Below are 18,665 nucleotides of genomic sequence, written 5' to 3'. Positions count from 1 at the left end.
ATTTTTCTAGGGCGAAGGTCTACAGCTTTCCTGAAATTCTCAGCAGAGCTGTGATTAAAAAATAAACACTGCTTAAAACTAGTTGTCTGACCTCTCTCACATTCCCAAGGAATGCATGTTTGATGGTGAGGCTGGGTGTTGGTGACTATTGGCCTCAGCTGGAATGTTCTCAAAACCAACTTTATTCAACAAAGCACAGTGGGGTGCCTGTGGAGTGTGAATGCAGAAAGCAGGCTTTCTGAATTCTAGGGGAGAACTGTTTCTCGTCTGTAAGCTTATTCACCATCAAACTGGAAAAGTTACACCAAGAATAGTATCTTAAAAGTTATTCTTTTTAAAATTGTATGGAAGGCAGAGGTTTGGCCTGGACTGTCCTTCTTCTGTACTCTGTGAACCTGAGCACCTCATCCCAATTTCCCCATTGCCTGGTTTCTTTTCCAGGAACGGCTGTTGTAATTGTTCACAGCACCCACGACATAGAGGGGCTGTGAGAGACAATCAACAGGGCGTTGGTTAATCCTGAACTCTTCAGGGAAAATGTAAATGTTAATTGAAACAGAAGAGTGACCTAGAAAAACCCACTTGCAGAAGAGCTGTCTGCCAGTCACACTGATGTCCTCCCTTCATGTTCCCAGCGCCATGAAGAGGGGAGTGGAGGAGAGGGTCACCGTGCCGAGCACAGCTGGAGCCTGTGAATGCTCGCACTGTCTACAACGTGAAACAGAAACAGCAGCACTTGCTAACCTAATCTAGTCAGACAGTACACATTGACAAAGTGTCTAGGCAACAGCTGGTCCAAACACATTTACATCTAGCTTAAAGGATGGAGATGAGAGAAGTTGGGGTGTTACTGTTGAATTGGAGGTGCCCAGCCTCCCTGAAGTTCAATGATCGTATGGACTTGCCAGTAGTAATTGCCCGCTGTCACTGTCATTTATGCTGAGATATTTCGTTCTGCATGAGCATAATCACTTTAGTTGTTGGTTCTAGGAGAAGCGGTAGCAGCCAACTCAGGTGCCCTGCTATTAGAGATCAGGTGTGGCATTTGCGTCAGCACAGAGAGAACCCAAAAATGTGTTCAAAACTCTGATGTGCAGGTATGACTCTTCCAACCGGAGGTAGCTCCCGTGAACCCGTTGAAGCAATGTTCAAAGTATCACAGCTCCAGTGCTTTTCTCTCCCCAACCACTGTTGGATCAGCCAGGTCACTGCATGAATATTTTCAGAGATCTGATGATAGGGTCAAAGCAGCATATCCAATTTCTCAATTTATACCCACTTCCTTTTAGTATATGTTGACACATAAGCCATTTTCTTGAGATTTTGTAAGGTCTTAACTGGTCTCGTCTCTTACAGAGTATAATAAAGAGTGTGCTGTTCCTTTATCCCTTGGCACAGTAAACTCTCCTGTGTTCAAAAATATTTTGAAAACCACTAAACATATGCCTTAAACCTACAAATACCAGATATTTTGCTGGAGCAAATTAGCTGCCAGAGAAAAGAGCCTAAGGAGATTTAGGGCTGAACAGAAGGAAAAAATAAAAATATCTAAAGCTAAAAATAGAAAATAACCTAGTCTGTGTTGCCAGTAGTGATACTAAATTGCAGTGTAGAGAGGCAGTTTATTTGAATATATATGTCTGTGTGTGTGTGTGTGTGTGTGTGTGTGTGTGTGTGTGTGTGTATCTAAAATTCCAGGTATATGGGGAGGATGGTGGGAGATATACTTCAGTATCAGCAACATCCTGCAGGCCTCTCGCCTTTCGAGATGGACCACATTCTGTCTACGGAATGTGTATCTCTCTAAATAAATACACTTCTCACCTAAAAAAAAAAACAGAAACAAAAACATCCTGCATAATATATCTTTTTATTTGTAGACATTGGTTATTATCCCACTTGTATATATTATACTCTATGAGTACAGACATACACAAGCACGTGTACATAAATTATATCTATCTGGTATGTCCTCTTAGGTGTAAATATAACATACAATTGGTGGTTGTAGGGTGTTGTTTAAACAACTGAAGGAAGAGTCACCAAAATATTAATTTATTATATGCTGTTTATAGGGTGCTTAAACAGAATGTCATCAAACTCCACAATGACCTTAAAAGGGTCACTACTATGGTGATTTAATTTGAGAGATGAAGAAAGTGAGGCACAGAGAGGTTAAGTAATTAGACCAGATGTACACAGCTGGTACCTGGGCATAAGCCCAGGTGGTCTGACAGGACATGGGCTGTTTCTGTGTGTGCATCCTGGTGGCCAGTGCTCCCCAGACAATGGCCCCATTACTCAGAGAGGACCGTGAACATTAAGGGATCTGGAGGCTTCCAGGAGAGCGTGGGAGTGTGTCCCCTCCCCACTGCCGCCACACTGAGCTTCTTAGTAACTGCATCACTCATGTATTAGATTCCCTAGAGTGAGATTTCCAGATGTTTCTGGAAGAGATCCTACTCTCTATTCCCCTGAAGACTTAACTTGTAGCAAGCAGGAGCATCCTGTAGGGAGAAAACTTAGCTTCTGCTGTCACTGCCCTGGGGTCTGTTGCTGATCTGCTCTTACTGGAAAACCACTAGTGTTCTTCAGAGTGGATGGCCAGGACCATAAGAGCAAAGAATAGAGGGAACAACCCTGGTCTCAGCTCTGCTACCCAGATATGTTACTAAGCTTTCCTGGGGCTGAGTTTTGTCATCAGTAAAATCAGGGGAGAAAGAGAACTCCTTTCTCGAGCAGCAGTCATTATTCACAGTGGCTCAGTGTATTCTGGTACCATATTCACTCTTGGTGGCCTTGTGAGGCAGATAATATCCATGTCAGCAGGTGAGGAGCTCAAGGTTTTAGGGGTAGATAACTGTCCTTGATCAAGGTGTGGCCCTTCTCTGTTCACAGGGGACACCCTCAGCAGGTGATGTCTGAGCCTCCTTTCAGCTCTGCATGGAATGACTCTATAACTGAGTTTCACAATGAATATGGAATAGTGCAAAGGAAAGGCATTCCTTGAAGTTTGAAAAGGGTAGTTTTAGGATAAATACAAAAAACATTAATGTACATTTCATACAACTTTATACCAAGCTTATAATTAAAGCTTATAATTTAAAATGTAGCATAGCTAAAATTTTGAGATATATTTAAGAATAGTTGAGAGAAAGCAAAGGGTGATTTCCCCTAACAGAAGTGAAGGACTGCAGAACTTTGAGAAACAACCATCTTGTTCCACAAAGGATGCCCAGGAGCCACCTCTGATACAGATCTGTTGGCTTGGAGGAGCCTTTGTAGAGAACATTTTCAAGTTACAAGAAATTTAGAAACAGGCTTTGAGAGATGTCAGCCAACTTTTTAAAAATTTCACTCATGTTCAAATGGCTTAAGCAATACAGGTGTAAATCAGAGATATCACACGGTTCCTTACTTTCTATGTGAAGCAAGCCATGCTATATTTTAATATAGCTTCTTGATAATGACTTGCTTATTTGCATCTGGAAAATTTTGCTTGATCTAAGAACTTAAATGAGCAGGTATACCATTGGGATGGATAGGGTTTAAATGACAAGCTGGTTCATCTTATATATGTAGTCAAAATTAATTCTTTCTTAAGATTCTTTTTTTTGCGGTACGTGGGCCTCTCACTGTTGTGGCCTCTCCCGTTGCGGAGCACAGGCTCCGGACGCGCAGGCTCAGCGGCCACGGCTCACGGGCCCAGCTGCTTCGCGGCATGTGGGATCTTCCCGGACCGGGGCACAAACCCGTGTCCCCTGCATCGGCAGGCGGACTCTCAACCACTGCGCCACCAGGGAAGCCCTTAAGATTCATTTTTAAAAACCTCCAAAGTGAGTTAAACTGTTGAAAAAAAATCAAGTTGAACTCTTTTTCAAAATATTTTGAAGTAATTAAATCTTAGAATATTGGAGCAGGAAAATATCCTGGTCAATTAGGACATTCAGTTCAATTCCATCCATTTACTATGAGTCAAGTGAGGCCCAGAGATGCAAAGTGAACTGCCTCACATCACAGTTTGTTAGTAGCTGACCTTGAACTACTGGGGCCAGCTCAAGACTCTTTTCATCGTACTTTGTTATTGTCCCTAAATAAAGCTAACCAAAGCCACAGTAGAGAGTCACAGAGGTTAGCTGAAGGACCCTGGGAGGTCAGTTCATCTTCCTCACTTTTATAGTTAAGACATCTATGACAGTCAGGATTAGAACACAGTTCTACTGTCCCTCAAAATCAAACTTTCTCTACAATGCTCTCACTGAAAGAAGCAAGGTGCTATGCTACATCATCACTTCCATCGTTTTTCCTTTGTTGGAAAAATCTGTATCAGTACAAATGGTTACCAATATAACTACTACTCTTATTTTTATTTTTCATAGCTGTCCCAGTTAAATCAGAGTTGGCAGTTGAAATTTTGGAGAAAGGCCAGGTCCGGTTTTGGATGCAGGCTGAGAAGCTGTCTGGCAACGCCAAAGTCAACTACATATTTAACGACAAGGAAATTTTTGAAGGGCCGGTAGGTTTTACACTTTTTAGATTTCTAAACATATCATTGTAGAATGTGCTGGGAAACCCCTATTAGAATGCAGATAAGTTGTTAAGAAAACCACTGGACGTGGGTTGAGGGGGTTTAAATCATTTCACATGTGAAAAGTGTGGAAGAAAATATAGATTGATATTATCATATTATCCAAAACTAGGATACTTTTGAGAATGAAAGAAGATGCTAGTAATAATTTTTCCAGGATGACAGTCATCAACCAAAACTGTCTCAGGCAAATCAGGAAGTTGGTCACCTATGAAAAAAACTGAAGGCAGAGGGGCCAGAACCCTTGCCTGAACACACATACTCACATCAGAGACTCCAGTGGCGTCTTGGTTCTTCATATGGAAGAATTGTTCTAATGGCTCAGAAAAAAATGTAAAAAAAAATCTCATTGCTTTTCTGATTAAAAATACGCTTCATCCTTATTGTAAAAAACTTTAAAGACTCAGAAGAGACAAACCACAAATTCTTACAACTTTTTGATATACATATTAATATATACTTTTGGTCTTTTTCTATACTTCTATGTGTGTATGTCAATTTGTGTATTATTTACATAGGTGATTATGTATATCATATTTACTATTTCTTTGCTTTTAATGTAAACATAGTTTCTATAGATAGAGTTACAACATCTGCACTTTATCTGTCCTCCCCAGACATCAGTAGAGCCAGCATCAGGCTTGTGCCTGGTGGTACTGAAGAACTTGGGTTTAGGGGCCCTGTCTCATACCTGTCTTCTCATGGGTGTAAATGGGAGACTAAAAAGATGGGGGAGAGGTGTGGTTTGTGGCCATGATTAACAACCTGTTCCCCTTTCATCAAAATGTGTTTTTAAAAAATATTTGAGGGTTCATTAGTTAGAGGGAGAATGAGTAACATGAATAGCAGAAGAATACGCAGTGTATCACTTCTCAACTCACGTAGTAAATGTGTGAGAGCAGGAACAAGTCACACATGGGTCCACTGTGGCCCATCTCCCTGTTTTCAAAATGTTCTCATCCACTGCGGTGATCACCATCTGGCCAGTGGAGAGGAAGGAAGAGCCCTGTTGGCATCACTGCCACCACAGCCATTGAGGGAACACTCGTGCCCATGTGTGTAGAGGCACTCCCCTTCATGTGTTCACACACGCATGTGGCACGCACACACACACGCGCACACACACACACACACACACACAGAACTTGAAGAGCGGTTTATTGTCATTGCAATTGGTTCTAATCATACTATTTCACTGGGTGGAAATTACCGTCTTAGGTCAGGTTCCCTAGGAGAGTCTGAAATAGAGTTTCTCCTTCAAGTGGTTTATGTGGGTTACTCTCAGGGGTAGGAGTGAGGGACACAAGCCAAGGTGTGGGGCAAGCTAATCCAAAACGGAGTCTCTGTTGAAGACCGGCTCCCTGCAGGGGAAACTCCAGGGCATGAATTACACCACAGAGTTGATCCCAGACCTGAGCCTTCATTCTGTGACATTTTATAGGAAAACTTCATTAGTTCAGATCTGTTATGGAACTTGAGCTTGGAAGCCCAAGGACTAAGACTTATCTTTACATTGAAAAACAAGTTGCTTAAGGAAGATGATAAAATAAGCACAGGCTAGCAGGGCAATTTCTGTTCATTAAGAGCAAATGGGCTTCCAATGCTTTAGAAGCATTTTTATCCGTGTATTAATTCAGCAGATGTTTATTAATTGGCTGCTATATTCCATGCTTGTGCTACATGCCCGGGGTATAGCAATGATTGAGACAAACACTTCTCTCACGTTGCTTATAGTTGTTGCATTATTCTGTTAATTGAAAATAATGTAATCTGGAAAGAAAAATGAGAATCTAAAAACAACTTTTCGTAACATTTTGTGATTTGGGGTAACAAAAGTTTATGTTTAAAAAACTAAACGTCAGACTTTTAGTAATCAGTTCTGGTCAGCATCATATATTCCACATAATATTTTCCTTTCTCTGTGTACAAGATTTTGAAACTTTGCTCACTTAAAATAATGTTAACAAGAAACTATTAAATTATGATACTTTGGAGTTTGTGTGTTTATTTTATATGGCTTATTGTCATCCTATCTATCTCACTTATTTCTCTCTTTTACTTGTCACATTGAAGAAATATAAGATGCATATTGACCGAAACACTGGTATAATTGAGATGTTTATGGAAAAGCTGCAGGATGAGGATGAGGGCACATATACTTTCCAGGTTCAAGATGGAAGAGCAACTGGCCATTCTACTCTTGTTCTCATTGGAGATGGTAAGTGTTCTGTGAAACATTATCTGGAAGATTTTGCTACTCCCTTCAATGCAAATACGCCATCGCATGAAAGTGACCACGTGGGAGGAAGTAAAAATTATTTCTTGATTAGATTCCAATGTTCAAAGTGCAATTTGCAATTAATACTTTCCATAGTATTTCATTTCATAGAATTGAAAGTTGATTTAAAAGGACACCAAAGTTATCACTGGCCCACAGGCAATACTGCACTTAAATTATCTCATATATAAACAAGTATTTATTACTAAAATTCTCCAGTGAAGGATATTGCAATACAACGAAGACAGTATTATGTCTCAGAAACAAACTACGATACTATCTTATAATGTGTACCTACTTTAAATTACTTAACTGCAGAAGATAAACATGCAAGAGTAGAGGATGCCAAATCTGATGGATGATTGTCCATTAGAACTAGGTTGTATGACAGCTGTCATAAGCCAGTGTGGAAATCACCAAGATTTAAAATGTGGTATTTAATAAAGCAATGGAAAGGCTGGCCAGGTCTCTACATTTGCAATCGCCAAAGCTGTTTCACTATTTCCTGACTTCATGGCCTTGAACCAGTTTCTTAACCTTTCTAAGCCTTTTTCTTCATCTATGAATACTGAAAGCAAATAGGGTGGTCGTGGTGTATGAGTGTTATAACAACGACTATAAGTCACTCAACACAGTGACTGGCATGCACATTTACACCACTCAACTCAATTTCGTATTTCCTCATTTTTCAATTTTCAGTTTATAAGAAGCTCCAGAAAGAAGCTGAATTCCAGCGTCAAGAATGTATCAGGAAACAAGGTAAACGTAGGCAGTGAATAAAGAGAAAAGCTTCAATTTCTTGAACAAAATATTCCAAGATTATTTCCATAACAAATTAAGTGAATATTATTGCTTATGTTAATAATGCCCTGGTTAATAAAAATAATTGAAAAATATGTATTATTAAATATGTATCCACTTAAAACATTTAAAAACTAAATCTTGAATTTTTAAAATTTCCCTTTAGATGTAAATCACCTTAGAATTTAAGAATGAGCTTGGATTTTTGCATTCATGATTAATATTGCTGATTGCTGATATTATTAAAATTTTATAGGTCCACATTTCGCTGAGTATTTGAGCTGGGAAGTGACTGGTGAATGTAATGTACTATTGAAATGCAAGGTAAGAAGTAGATAAATTTCTAATAATTTGATACAAGGGAAATAAAGATAAAATAGAATGTGAGAAGAAAAGGAAGATCAACTTTTTATCTCCTCCATTTGCACCAAAATGATAAGTGACGTGCCTTTACTGTTGAATGTTACTGTTGGTTGGTAAGAAATATTTAAAATAAAACAACATAAAAATATGGGAAGTCAAGATGATAGTTTTTATTCATTACTCATGCCCTATTTAATAAGGACAGACTCTCCTTTTTTTTTTTATTAAGACCACTTTTTTTTTTTAACATCTTTATTGGGGTATAATTGCTTTACAATGGTGTGTTAGTTTCTGCCCCATAACAAAGTGAATCAGTTATACATATACATATGTTCCCATATGTCTTCCCTCTTGCATCTCCCTCCCTCCCACCCTCCCTATCCCACCCCTCCAGGCTGCCACAAAGCACCGAGCCAATATCCCTGTGCCATGCGGCTGCTGCCCACTAGCTATCTACCTTACTACGTTTGTTAGTGTGTATATGTCCATGACTCTCTCTCACCCTGTCAAAGCTCACCCTTCCCCCTCCCCATATCCTCAAGTCCGTTCTCCAGTAGGTCTGCGTCTTTATTCCTGTAAAACCACTTTTTTTAGAGCAGTTTTATGTTCACAGCAAATTTGAAGGGAAGGTGCAGAGTTTTCCCATACACCCCTGTCCCTATATACACATAGCCTCGCTCATTATCAACATTCCCACCAAAGTGGTACATTTGTTACAACTGATGAACCTATATGGACACATCATTACCCAAAATCCATAGCTTACATTAGGGTGCACTCTTGGAGTTGTACATTCCATGAGTCTGGACAAGCGTGTAAAAACATGTACCCGTCCGTATAGTATCATACAGAGCATTTTCACTGCCCTGAAAAGCCTCTGTGCTCTGCTTGCTCGTCCCTCACTAACCCCACCCACCCACTCTTGTTCAGTTATTAATCTCAGAAGAATCTCTCATCATCTTCGTTGCATTCTAAGTGGTAGACCTATTCCAGAATCATTCCAGCCGCACTGTGTTTCTGTGGAAGTTTGGCAATTTTTAAATCTAAACTGTGTGACTTGCACAACGGTACCTTCGAGTCTTGGGCAGCTCTGCTGCTGCTTCTGAAACCCCTGTGCTCCCTTGAGGGGAGAGGGTCTGCTGCTGCTTCTGAAACCCCTGTGCTCCCTTGAGGGGAGAGGGTCTGCTGCTGCTTCTGAAACCCCTGTGCTCCCTTGAGGGGAGAGGTTTGGTAAAGAGTTTGCAGCTCACAACCAATTCTCTTATTAGGCCTTTGAAACATTTAGGAAAAAAAAGTTCCACATCACATTCTAAATTATCATGTACCTCAGTGTATGGTGTGCAGCTCCGTGAGTCATCAAACCTTTTTTGGATAAGAACTGCTGGATGAGGTTGGAGTGTGAAGGCTGTGATGGTGGACAGTGACCCCAAAGCTGATGCACAGATTTGGCGTTTCGCACGTAGTTGTCATTATAAAAGCCAGAACGCAAATACTCCAGTCTCTGCTAGATCTGACAAAGTCAAAGAAACAGCGGTCTACCAGAAATGTATAGGAAAAACCAGTGCTGGATTTCAGCCTCTTAGGAAATGGCAGAGCTTCTTGAAAAACACTTTCTCAGGCAGCAGCTAAAACCCGCAGCACCTCTCTCTCCTCCTGACTGTCCACAGCTGCGTGCCCCTGCTTACTTTTTCCTCACACTGCCCTCCCCAGAAACCATCCCTTCCTCAGGGGCCCCCACGTCCGTGTGTCCTTCTTTCTGTGCTTCCTATTGCACTAGGCTTCTGGGAAGTGAGCTTGCAGCCCTATTCTGAAGGTTTTCTTCAAGAGAATCAGCCCCTTACCCAGATCCTGACCAACCACAGGAGCCTAGAAGTAGGTTCTGAATATTCATTCGTTATGTATTCATGACTTCGAATGGCCTTCTTCTTTCAGCTTCTCTGACACGATCCTTTTTCAAGGCCCAACTCAGTCATCTCCTCTGTAAGGCCTCCCCCTTCTCAGTCTGGGTAAAATGAACCTTCCTCTGTCGTCCCACAGTTCTTTGTTTCATTATTATAGCAATTTATGTACATTTAGCAATTTACATATTGCATTAGAGTTAATGGAGTATGTGCAGCCACACATTCAGACTCTGAGACTACCATGGGCCCCACTTGGAGCTAGTCTACTCAAAAGAATATGGACAAGAACCCCAGCTTGCCTACAAGGCCATGCTGGGTACTCCTGTCCTGCAGGAGTCCACATCAGGAATCACTCCCTTCACCACCCACAGGTGACAGCTCAGGTGCAAGGAGACAAGCTCCACTTTGGGCAGGTGCAGGAAATGCCATGGCTTTAAAAAATCCCTCGTGCCCCAAAGGGCCAATACCTCTTGTAACAACACCCACCCCAAGCAGAGCTTCCAGGGTCCCCGCAGGGACCATGTCCGAATAACAAGAGTATATTCAGGGAAGCCCAAAGCCACGGAGTCCATTTCTAGTCCTGCCCAGTCCAGTGGTAGCTTTCCCATCTGCGGGGCATGTTTATCATAAGCAACGTTGCCTAGTAACACAGTTACAACCCAGGAACCAGTTTACAGGATTATAAAGAACGTTTGTGTGTTCTGGTTTCACTGCAGTTACCAGTGTTGGTTCTTATGTTGATGTATTAGCTGAGATTTTTTTTTTTCTTTTTTGAAACTTACATTTCCTTGTCTTTAATGAGATCAAACATTTTCTTCATCTGTTTGTTCTGTAATTATATTTCCTCTTTGGGAAATCATACATACATTTGTCCAATTATGTAGTGGGGTCTTTGAGATTGTTTTCTTGATTTGTATGAAGTCTTTACTTTTTCATATAATTTTAATTACACAAGAAATACATGAATATACTCTTCCTCGTAGAAAGTTCAAGCTTTGTAGATAAAGCTTAAAATCCCTTTAATCGTATGAAGTCATTCTGCCCATTTGAAATGTATGATATGATGTGTGGATATTGGATCTAAATGAGTTTCCTAAAAACTGCTAAGCACTTAATTTATTAAACCACATTTGATGGACGCTGACTGAACTCACTGTGTTAATCATTTCACATACATGCACATATCAAATCATTACGTTGTATACCCTAAACGGACAATATTATATCAATTATATCTCAATAAAACTGGGAACATTTTTAATTAAATAATTGTAAACACATTTCCTTTCCACATTCATTTACAAAGCTTCATTTACCTTTTAAAAAATATTTAGCCGTAGACTGAGGCTTACTCATTCTGATACCTTGATAAAGTCATTTGTTTTTGTGACACAGACTATATTTTAATCTGATGGGATTTATCTTCCTTTGGTTTTCAAATTTTTATTTTTACTCAATTCTGTATGTTAGTATGCATGTTTCTATGTTTTCTTGTCCACCAGCTGATTTTAAAGACAAATTTTTTTCTGCTGGAAATAAAGATGCTATTGATTTCGGTTTATTCTTTTGTATCCATTCTATTTTAAACTCTTTATCAGTTAAAATAGCTTTCAATTGATTCCTCTAGAAACCTATGCTTTTTCTTATATCCAGTGCTACATTGAGAATTATTTAGTTTCATAAGAGTAGCATTCCCTTATTTCGAGAAGTATAACTACAGTTTTTCTTCTAGGTGGCAAATATTAAGAAGGAGACTCATATTGTGTGGTATAAAGATGAAAGGGAGATATCAGTGGATGAAAAGCATGACTTTAAGGATGGTATATGTACCCTCCTTATAACAGAGGTAGGTGACTATAAATATAAAATGCAATGTATTCGTTCTGTACCCTACATTCTTCTAAAATACAGAGACTAGATTATGTGTTCCTTAGCCCCGGGCAAAGATCCCTGCCCTGATGTCACCCCAAAAGCAAGCTGTAAGGATACAAAGGCTTCTCTCACCTTGTGATATGCAAGGATTTGTCAGATATCCAAACAATGTTGGCTGGACACCACAATTCTTGCCTCTCTGAGCTAGTTTTTTCATAGATGGGTGAGTGGCAGGACAGTTAAGTGGATCCTTCTTTGTTTGCTCTTAAGCCTCATGATAACTTGTTCCCTAAAGGTACAGAGACGATCATAGTATTCACTTAAGTATAGATTTTTATCTACTTTTTGTCTAAAAGAGCATGCCTTTCAAATACATGTGCTCATTAGTTTTTAATATGAAGGCAGAGTAAAAGATAAGGACTTTAAGCCTCAAATCAGTTGTAGCCTTAGAGGGTGAAAACTCAGGACTGCTGGCTGGTCAGGTTATGATGGATAGTTCACGTGTGAACTGTTCATTGCTCTCATGGCTAGATGCTTGTTCAGTGTGTTTTGATGGCAGTTCTATAAATCTCAGGGCCTGAAAGATGCAAACACCATATTCTGAGGCTACAATAAGTTGTAATGTGGTATATCTATTCCCCCCTTAGTTTTCAAAGAAAGATGCTGGGATTTATGAAGTTATCCTGAAAGACGACAGAGGAAAAGATAAGAGCAGATTGAAGCTTGTGGATGAAGGTCAGTCCACCCACTGCTGGGGTCCATTCTGTGTGTTCTGTATACAGGTGACCAGAATTCTGAGTGAGGCTGAGCTGAATGATGGAAGTCATGTTGATCTTTTGCCCACAGATTTTGTTTTAATTGCCCTTCCAGCTGAGCAAACTACTTTTTTATTAAAAAATACTTCACTTTTAGTCTTCCTTGAAATCAGAAGTGTAGTTTTGATCCTCAGACAATTTATAGTCCACAATCCACGAGAGGTCTGTTTTCAATATAAATCATCATTTTTATTTCAACCCTATGAAAAATGTTCCAGGATCAAAAACTACCATGAAAGTATGTCTCAAAAGAGTCCACTCTCTAAAAGGTGGCAAGAAAGATTATATATGAAACTCGAAGCCTCTCAGTTAATAGCGGAGCAAGAAAGCAACTTCCATTTTCCAGAGACTACTGAGGACAATTATATCATGATAACGAAAACCTACGTGGGATGCCCACATTTCCAGTTTTGTTCCTGAACAAGATCTTTAACAACGTTGCTAACGAACGGCAGAAGTCTGCCTTTGATTTCCCTTCCTACTCCTTGTGGAGGCAGGACCAAATGTGTTTATTGGCTGAGAAATACCAGGGGACCTAGATGGTTATTCATCATGAATTGATGACACAGATAAGAACACTTCCTCTAATGTAAATGAAGCCTTCCTGGGACTTAGGAAGATGAGAATCCTAAAACCAAGAAGCTTCCTGGAAATCTCATTGTGGCTCTTTCTCTAGAATGTAAACATGGTGACAGTTACAAAGAATTCAAGGGAGCAAAAATATCAAAATAAGAGCAGGAATCTTTTGAAACTTGATAAAAATTAAGTTCTTTGTTACCAATTGGTCAATAAATTCACCTTGTGACTGGATGTTTTTGAGAGCAAGTGTGACTAACAGTTTGAGATTTGACTTGACATTGAGAATTTTTATGCTTAAAACTTTGTTTGTGAATCTCTATCCACAGCCTTTAAAGAACTGATGGCTGAAGTATGTAAAACAATAGGTAAGTTCTCACAGGGCAATGCCTCTTTCCTCTCCAGGATGGGCTTACGGGTGTTAGAAATAATGTGTTTTCTCCTTGCAGCTTTGTCTGCAACAGACCTGAAGATCCAGAGCACAGTTGAGGGCATCCGGCTGTACTCTTTTGTTACTTACTACGTGGATGATCTGAAAGTTAACTGGTCCCACAAGTAAGTAAATAACAACGTAAATGCTGTGTGGAAATTCTTTCTCCACTCAGGGGAAGGACCGGGAAAAACAACAACCCTCTGTTCCTCTCAGGTAAGGCGTCTTCTTACTTCTCGGGTCTGATGTTGATGAGTGTAGGACAGAAGCACCAGCCCATCCCTTTAGTGTGAGGTTAGCACTCTCCCTCAGCACGTACATGGTGAGGCCAGCGATGGCTTAAAGTCTCTGTCTTTGTGACCTGGGACGTATCATAACTTGTAGACGCCTCAGTAACGTGACCTCTGCCTCCGTACAGTCATGCTTTGCCAGATTCTTATTCCATCTTTCTACACACTCCTAAGCCACGCTGTGCTCTGGAACAAAACTGAGGCAGCATTGCACCAGATTTCCTGTTGTATGAATTAATGGCCGATGACCCAATAAGCCTGATCTAGAGCAGTGCCCGAGTTTATCATCGTTGGTGTTCATAGCAGTTGGCAGAGTGGGTATTAGCATGTTTCCTTGGAAGGTTTTGGAGATCTCAAGATGACTTTGGGAATGTGTATTTGAACTGGATTGAGCCTGAAGATCTATTCTAATCCCAGGCTTCCTTCGCGCAGTTATAGAGGGATTTCACTCAAGTTTTCCTTGGGGATTCCAAGAGCTAAAATAGGTTTCTTAGTCAAACCAGGTCTCCCACCTATACCATCACCAGGGTCCTTGATCTCTGTGCTTCCTTGAAATTTCCTGAGCTGAAAGAGGACAGCAGTCTGCCAAAGAAACGTGTACCTTTAGTCCACTCTTGGGATGCAGCAGATGCCAATTCCCGAAGTCCTTATGAGCCTCACGGAGGAGAAGGTCGCCGTGGCATCCCTGGGAGGACACGGACAACAATGTTTATTTAGATCTTCCCTTCAGTGGACATTTACAATACGCTGGGCACTGCTCCAAGCCCTTTAGATGTGTGAATTCATTTACTATTCAAACTCTACGAAGTAGGTTCTTCTCACTTTAGCGACTAGGAAGCTCAGACTCAGGGAGGTGACTTGCCTGAGGTCACACAGCTATGTGACAGGTGGAGGGCTGAGCCCAGGCGGCCTGGCTCCAGAGCCCCCGCCCCATCACGGCAGTACCCCAGGTTCAAGTTGCATTAGAAGTCTAGACTGAACATTTAAGCAGAGCTGGGTCCCACAAAACAGTCATTTGTGTTTTCTCTAAAATGACTTCACTGTTTTAGAATAGTATTTTATTACGCTTATTATCGTTACTAATAATTCCCTGAGTCCTTTAAAAAAAAAATGAGAACAAGTGAAATTCCACTTTGAATGCTTGGAGTTTCATTCCTTTGTTCTATTTCTTTCAGAATACATTTTAGGAAAGTAATTATAAGTTAAAATAGATCAAATTCTAGGAAATTCCTCCGTGACATCTAGGACATTCTAATATATCCCTCTGAAGAATGAGACGATAAATTAATTGAATCATCAATCTAAAGGCTTTACATCATCTCTAAAAGAATACATGTTCAAAAAAATCAGAACATTGTGTTTTGAGGAAACTGCTCCCAGAGTCACAAGACATAAACTCTGTTTGGTCTAGTCAGCGAAATGCGTGTTTTGTGTGCACACACATGTGTGCCTGTTAAAGGTTCAGGAACCAAGGACTGGTTGTCTTCCCGGTCTTTATGTAAGTATGTGGTGTGATGAGGAAAAAAACCTTGAAACAGGTTTGGATCTTCACTTGGCTCCTGTCTTCCCTTGGATCTTAGACAAGTCACCTAATTTTCTGAATCCCAGGTTTCTCTCATATAAAATAGGAGCAATAATACCTGTTCTACCTCATAACACTGATGGACCCAATGAGGGAATGAATGGCATTTTGTGAACCGTGAAGTGCTTTACAAACCTAGCACCTATTAAGGTACTATTATGCATATTAGCTAGAGATTAAAGAACTCAGACAGACTTACCGTTAGCAAAGCTGAGAACTATCTGTCTTTCTAACTCTCTAAGACATATACGATATAGCTCAGGCTAACGTCTATGTGTACAGATGGGTTCCTTTACCCTACATTTTATGGCATTTTAATTTTAATATCTTTTAAAGAATGTAGTATATAAGAAAAATGCTGAATATTTATTTGAAGTCTGAACTTTTTTTGGTGGAGATTTTTTGGTTTTTATTTTTTTAAGTTCATTTTGTTTATTACAACCACAAACATAATACATGTTTTAGAAAATATATTTAATATCATATTACAAATTAGAAAGAGTTTATACTATGGTATCATCCATGGTTTTCCTAGCCATAGTATGAACATTTCGGGATAGTTCCTTCCGGTCTTTTCTCTATGCATAATTGTTACCATAATAAAGTAGTTTTGTATACTGCTTTTTTTTTCTTACTTCCTCACGTTTACAAACTCTTCATAGAGTTTATTTTAACATCATTGAGAGTACACTACCTCTGCCTTCCTCTTACTTCATCTGTAACAGTAGCATTTCTAGACTGTCAGATGAAAGGGTTCTATTTGCTTTTATTCTCTTGTAAAGAATACAATGCATGGGTATGCTCGTGACCTACTATAGAATATGGGGAAACTCACATCCAGGGTCAGAGAAAGTGCCTCATTCATTCTGACAGCAACTCTGCTTTTCATTTATTCTTGGCTGTACTACTGAGTGCACATTTACGTTTGTTTTAAATAGCTTTGTAACCATGTGTGTCAATAGATGTCAGCCACAGATGAACCTCTTTAGGTCTGTTTTTAACTAGTCTGTAAAATCCCATTTATAGCCACAGACCATCTGCATGAAATATGCAGTAATATAATATGGACTTTGGCCTTCTCACTTTAAAGATTCCCTTAGTCCTACAAATAAACCTGAGTGGAAACAAAGATAATTAATACCCCTGAGAAGTATTGGTGCTACAATCTGGGCCCCAGACTGCTGTTGGGAGTGAAATATGCAGACTGCCAGACCCCCACCCCAGGCCTTGGAATCCACGCTCTGTGATTCAGGGCCTATAATTTCTCTGAAGCAGAAGAACATATGCCGATCCCATGTTATTTCAAAGTCTGTACAACTTTATGGTAAGACCTTCAGTAAGAAGAGACAAAGTAAAGATAAGCTCTGGATGAAAGCCAATGATTACGATGTTTTCTTTTGATAAAAACAGCGGGACTGCTATTAAGTACACAGACAGAGTTAAGAGTGGGGTCACCGGGGAGCAGATCTGGCTGCAGATCAACGAGCCCACTCCGAATGACAAAGGGAAATACGTGATGGAGCTCTTTGATGGCAAAACTGGACACCAGAAGACAGTGGATCTTTCTGGACAAGGTAAACGGATCATCTGCAGGTTGGAACCTACTGTGGAGATGAGGGCATTTTAAAAAGAATGAAGTGTGATAAGAGGGCATTACGCTTGACTATTGGAAGATGATGGGAGATTTTAATAAAGCAGTTTAAATTCAGCCACGGTGGTAGAAGCAAAAATTCAATGAGTGGAGAATCAGTAAAAAGTAAAGTGGAGACAGTGAACGTGGAGAGAAAGCGCTGCTCTTCCAAGATGCTTACAGAGAAGGGCAGGTTGATTTACAATCAATTGAGGAAGAACAAACACTGAAAAAGGATCATTTTATGGTGACTGAAAAGCGAGCATGTTCATAGAGTCCAAGAAATCAGTTGATTTGGAAGGATTGGAGATGTGAATGATGGGGAATAATTGATGTCTCAGGGTTCTGAAGAACAGAAGCTTGGAGTTGCGGGGCAGAGGTGAACGCAATGGCTTTGGGAAGGAGCAGGGATACCTTTTCTTCAGAAACCAGAAAGGAGGAAATGTGAGTAAGCAAAGATAAATATTGAGGGGAACAGAGGGAAGTTAGAAAAGTGGCCTCCGATTTCTCAGCCTTTTGGGAGAATGAGGGGCTCTGGAAAGAATAGGGACATGGAAAAGAAAGTAATGAGATGCAGAAGGCAGTTTTCCATCTAAGAACAGACAGGAAAGGTGATATGCAGCTATTAATTAGAATTTTAAAAGTTAAAAAATGTACAATCACAAATAAAAAGTTAAAAACCCCGTGCCATTTCTCCCTCTTCTGGTACTTTGCTCATCTTACTCTTTCCTAAAGAAAGAAGGAGTTTGTATGAAGTTACCAAAGGAGACTGTGGGCTGACTTTTCCTCTACGGCTTCGTATATTAAAATGCAATGACTCTTCATGTTTTCATCCTCAGAGTAGATTCACAACTTAGAGAGCAGCCTTTCAACCCTGCCCCGGGTTGTTTTGGGCTGAGTACCCCTCCCCTCACCCCCACCCACCCTTTATGACTGGAAAGGCTCCCTGAAGGATCTCTGTGGGGATGAGCAGCTCCCCAGGGACTTGGTCCCCCAGCCACACTGTGCCCAAGTCACAGCCTGCAGAGATTGTGGTGGGGAATTGCTTCTGCGATCCATCTGACACTTGGAGACACAATAGAAAAGGGAGACAAGAAGTGGGCAGATACATTCAAAACTCATTTAAAATTTGCTTTTACTCTCTGCTCACCGAAGCTCATTTAACTACCCCGCTCTCAAATCCCCCTTCAGCAAAAGGCCCCGGATTGTCTGACCAGCATTGCCACTGGCACCAAACACACTGGCTCAGCCGTGCCCATCTCCTTCTAGTGTGGCATGAGCAGGAAAAGCAGCCCTAACTAGCCTGCCTTAGCCCAGCTGGTCTAGAGGCTTTAAGCCTGGCTTTACGCTTATTTTTCCCTTCTGTAAAGAAGAGAGCAAACTAGTATTATGGACATATTTTCTAGACATAAAATGTTGTGATTCCCAGACCACAGAGGAGCTTAAAGACCAGATGAGAGAAATTTAAAAGTGAAGCTTTATGGCCTGAAGTCTTCCAAGTGCCTTACTCGCAGGCTCGGGAAAAAAATAATTATCTTA

At 40.4% G+C, this 18,665-nt stretch overlaps 1 protein-coding gene across 2 annotated transcripts in view; it reads left to right on the top strand.

Annotated features, from left to right (window-relative positions):
- MYOM1 (myomesin 1) overlaps positions 1 to 18,665 on the top strand; it is a 138,844-nt gene that overhangs the window by 114,127 nt on the left and 6,052 nt on the right. For both annotated transcript variants that reach the window (XM_065889262.1, XM_065889261.1), the window contains 9 exons: positions 4,380 to 4,516; positions 6,662 to 6,806; positions 7,566 to 7,625; positions 7,924 to 7,991; positions 11,664 to 11,777; positions 12,451 to 12,538; positions 13,524 to 13,562; positions 13,644 to 13,749; positions 16,907 to 17,070. In XM_065889262.1, coding sequence (XP_065745334.1) covers positions 4,380 to 4,516; positions 6,662 to 6,806; positions 7,566 to 7,625; positions 7,924 to 7,991; positions 11,664 to 11,777; positions 12,451 to 12,538; positions 13,524 to 13,562; positions 13,644 to 13,749; positions 16,907 to 17,070 — 921 coding nt within the window. The remainder of the gene's footprint in view (positions 1 to 4,379; positions 4,517 to 6,661; positions 6,807 to 7,565; positions 7,626 to 7,923; positions 7,992 to 11,663; positions 11,778 to 12,450; positions 12,539 to 13,523; positions 13,563 to 13,643; positions 13,750 to 16,906; positions 17,071 to 18,665) is intronic.

Source organism: Phocoena phocoena, chromosome 13 (genome assembly GCF_963924675.1).
Source record: "Phocoena phocoena chromosome 13, mPhoPho1.1, whole genome shotgun sequence".
In the NCBI taxonomy this organism is placed as follows: Eukaryota; Metazoa; Chordata; class Mammalia; order Artiodactyla; family Phocoenidae; genus Phocoena; species Phocoena phocoena.
Note: the sequence above shows the minus strand (reverse complement) of the source record. Positions and strands in the feature narration are given on the sequence as shown.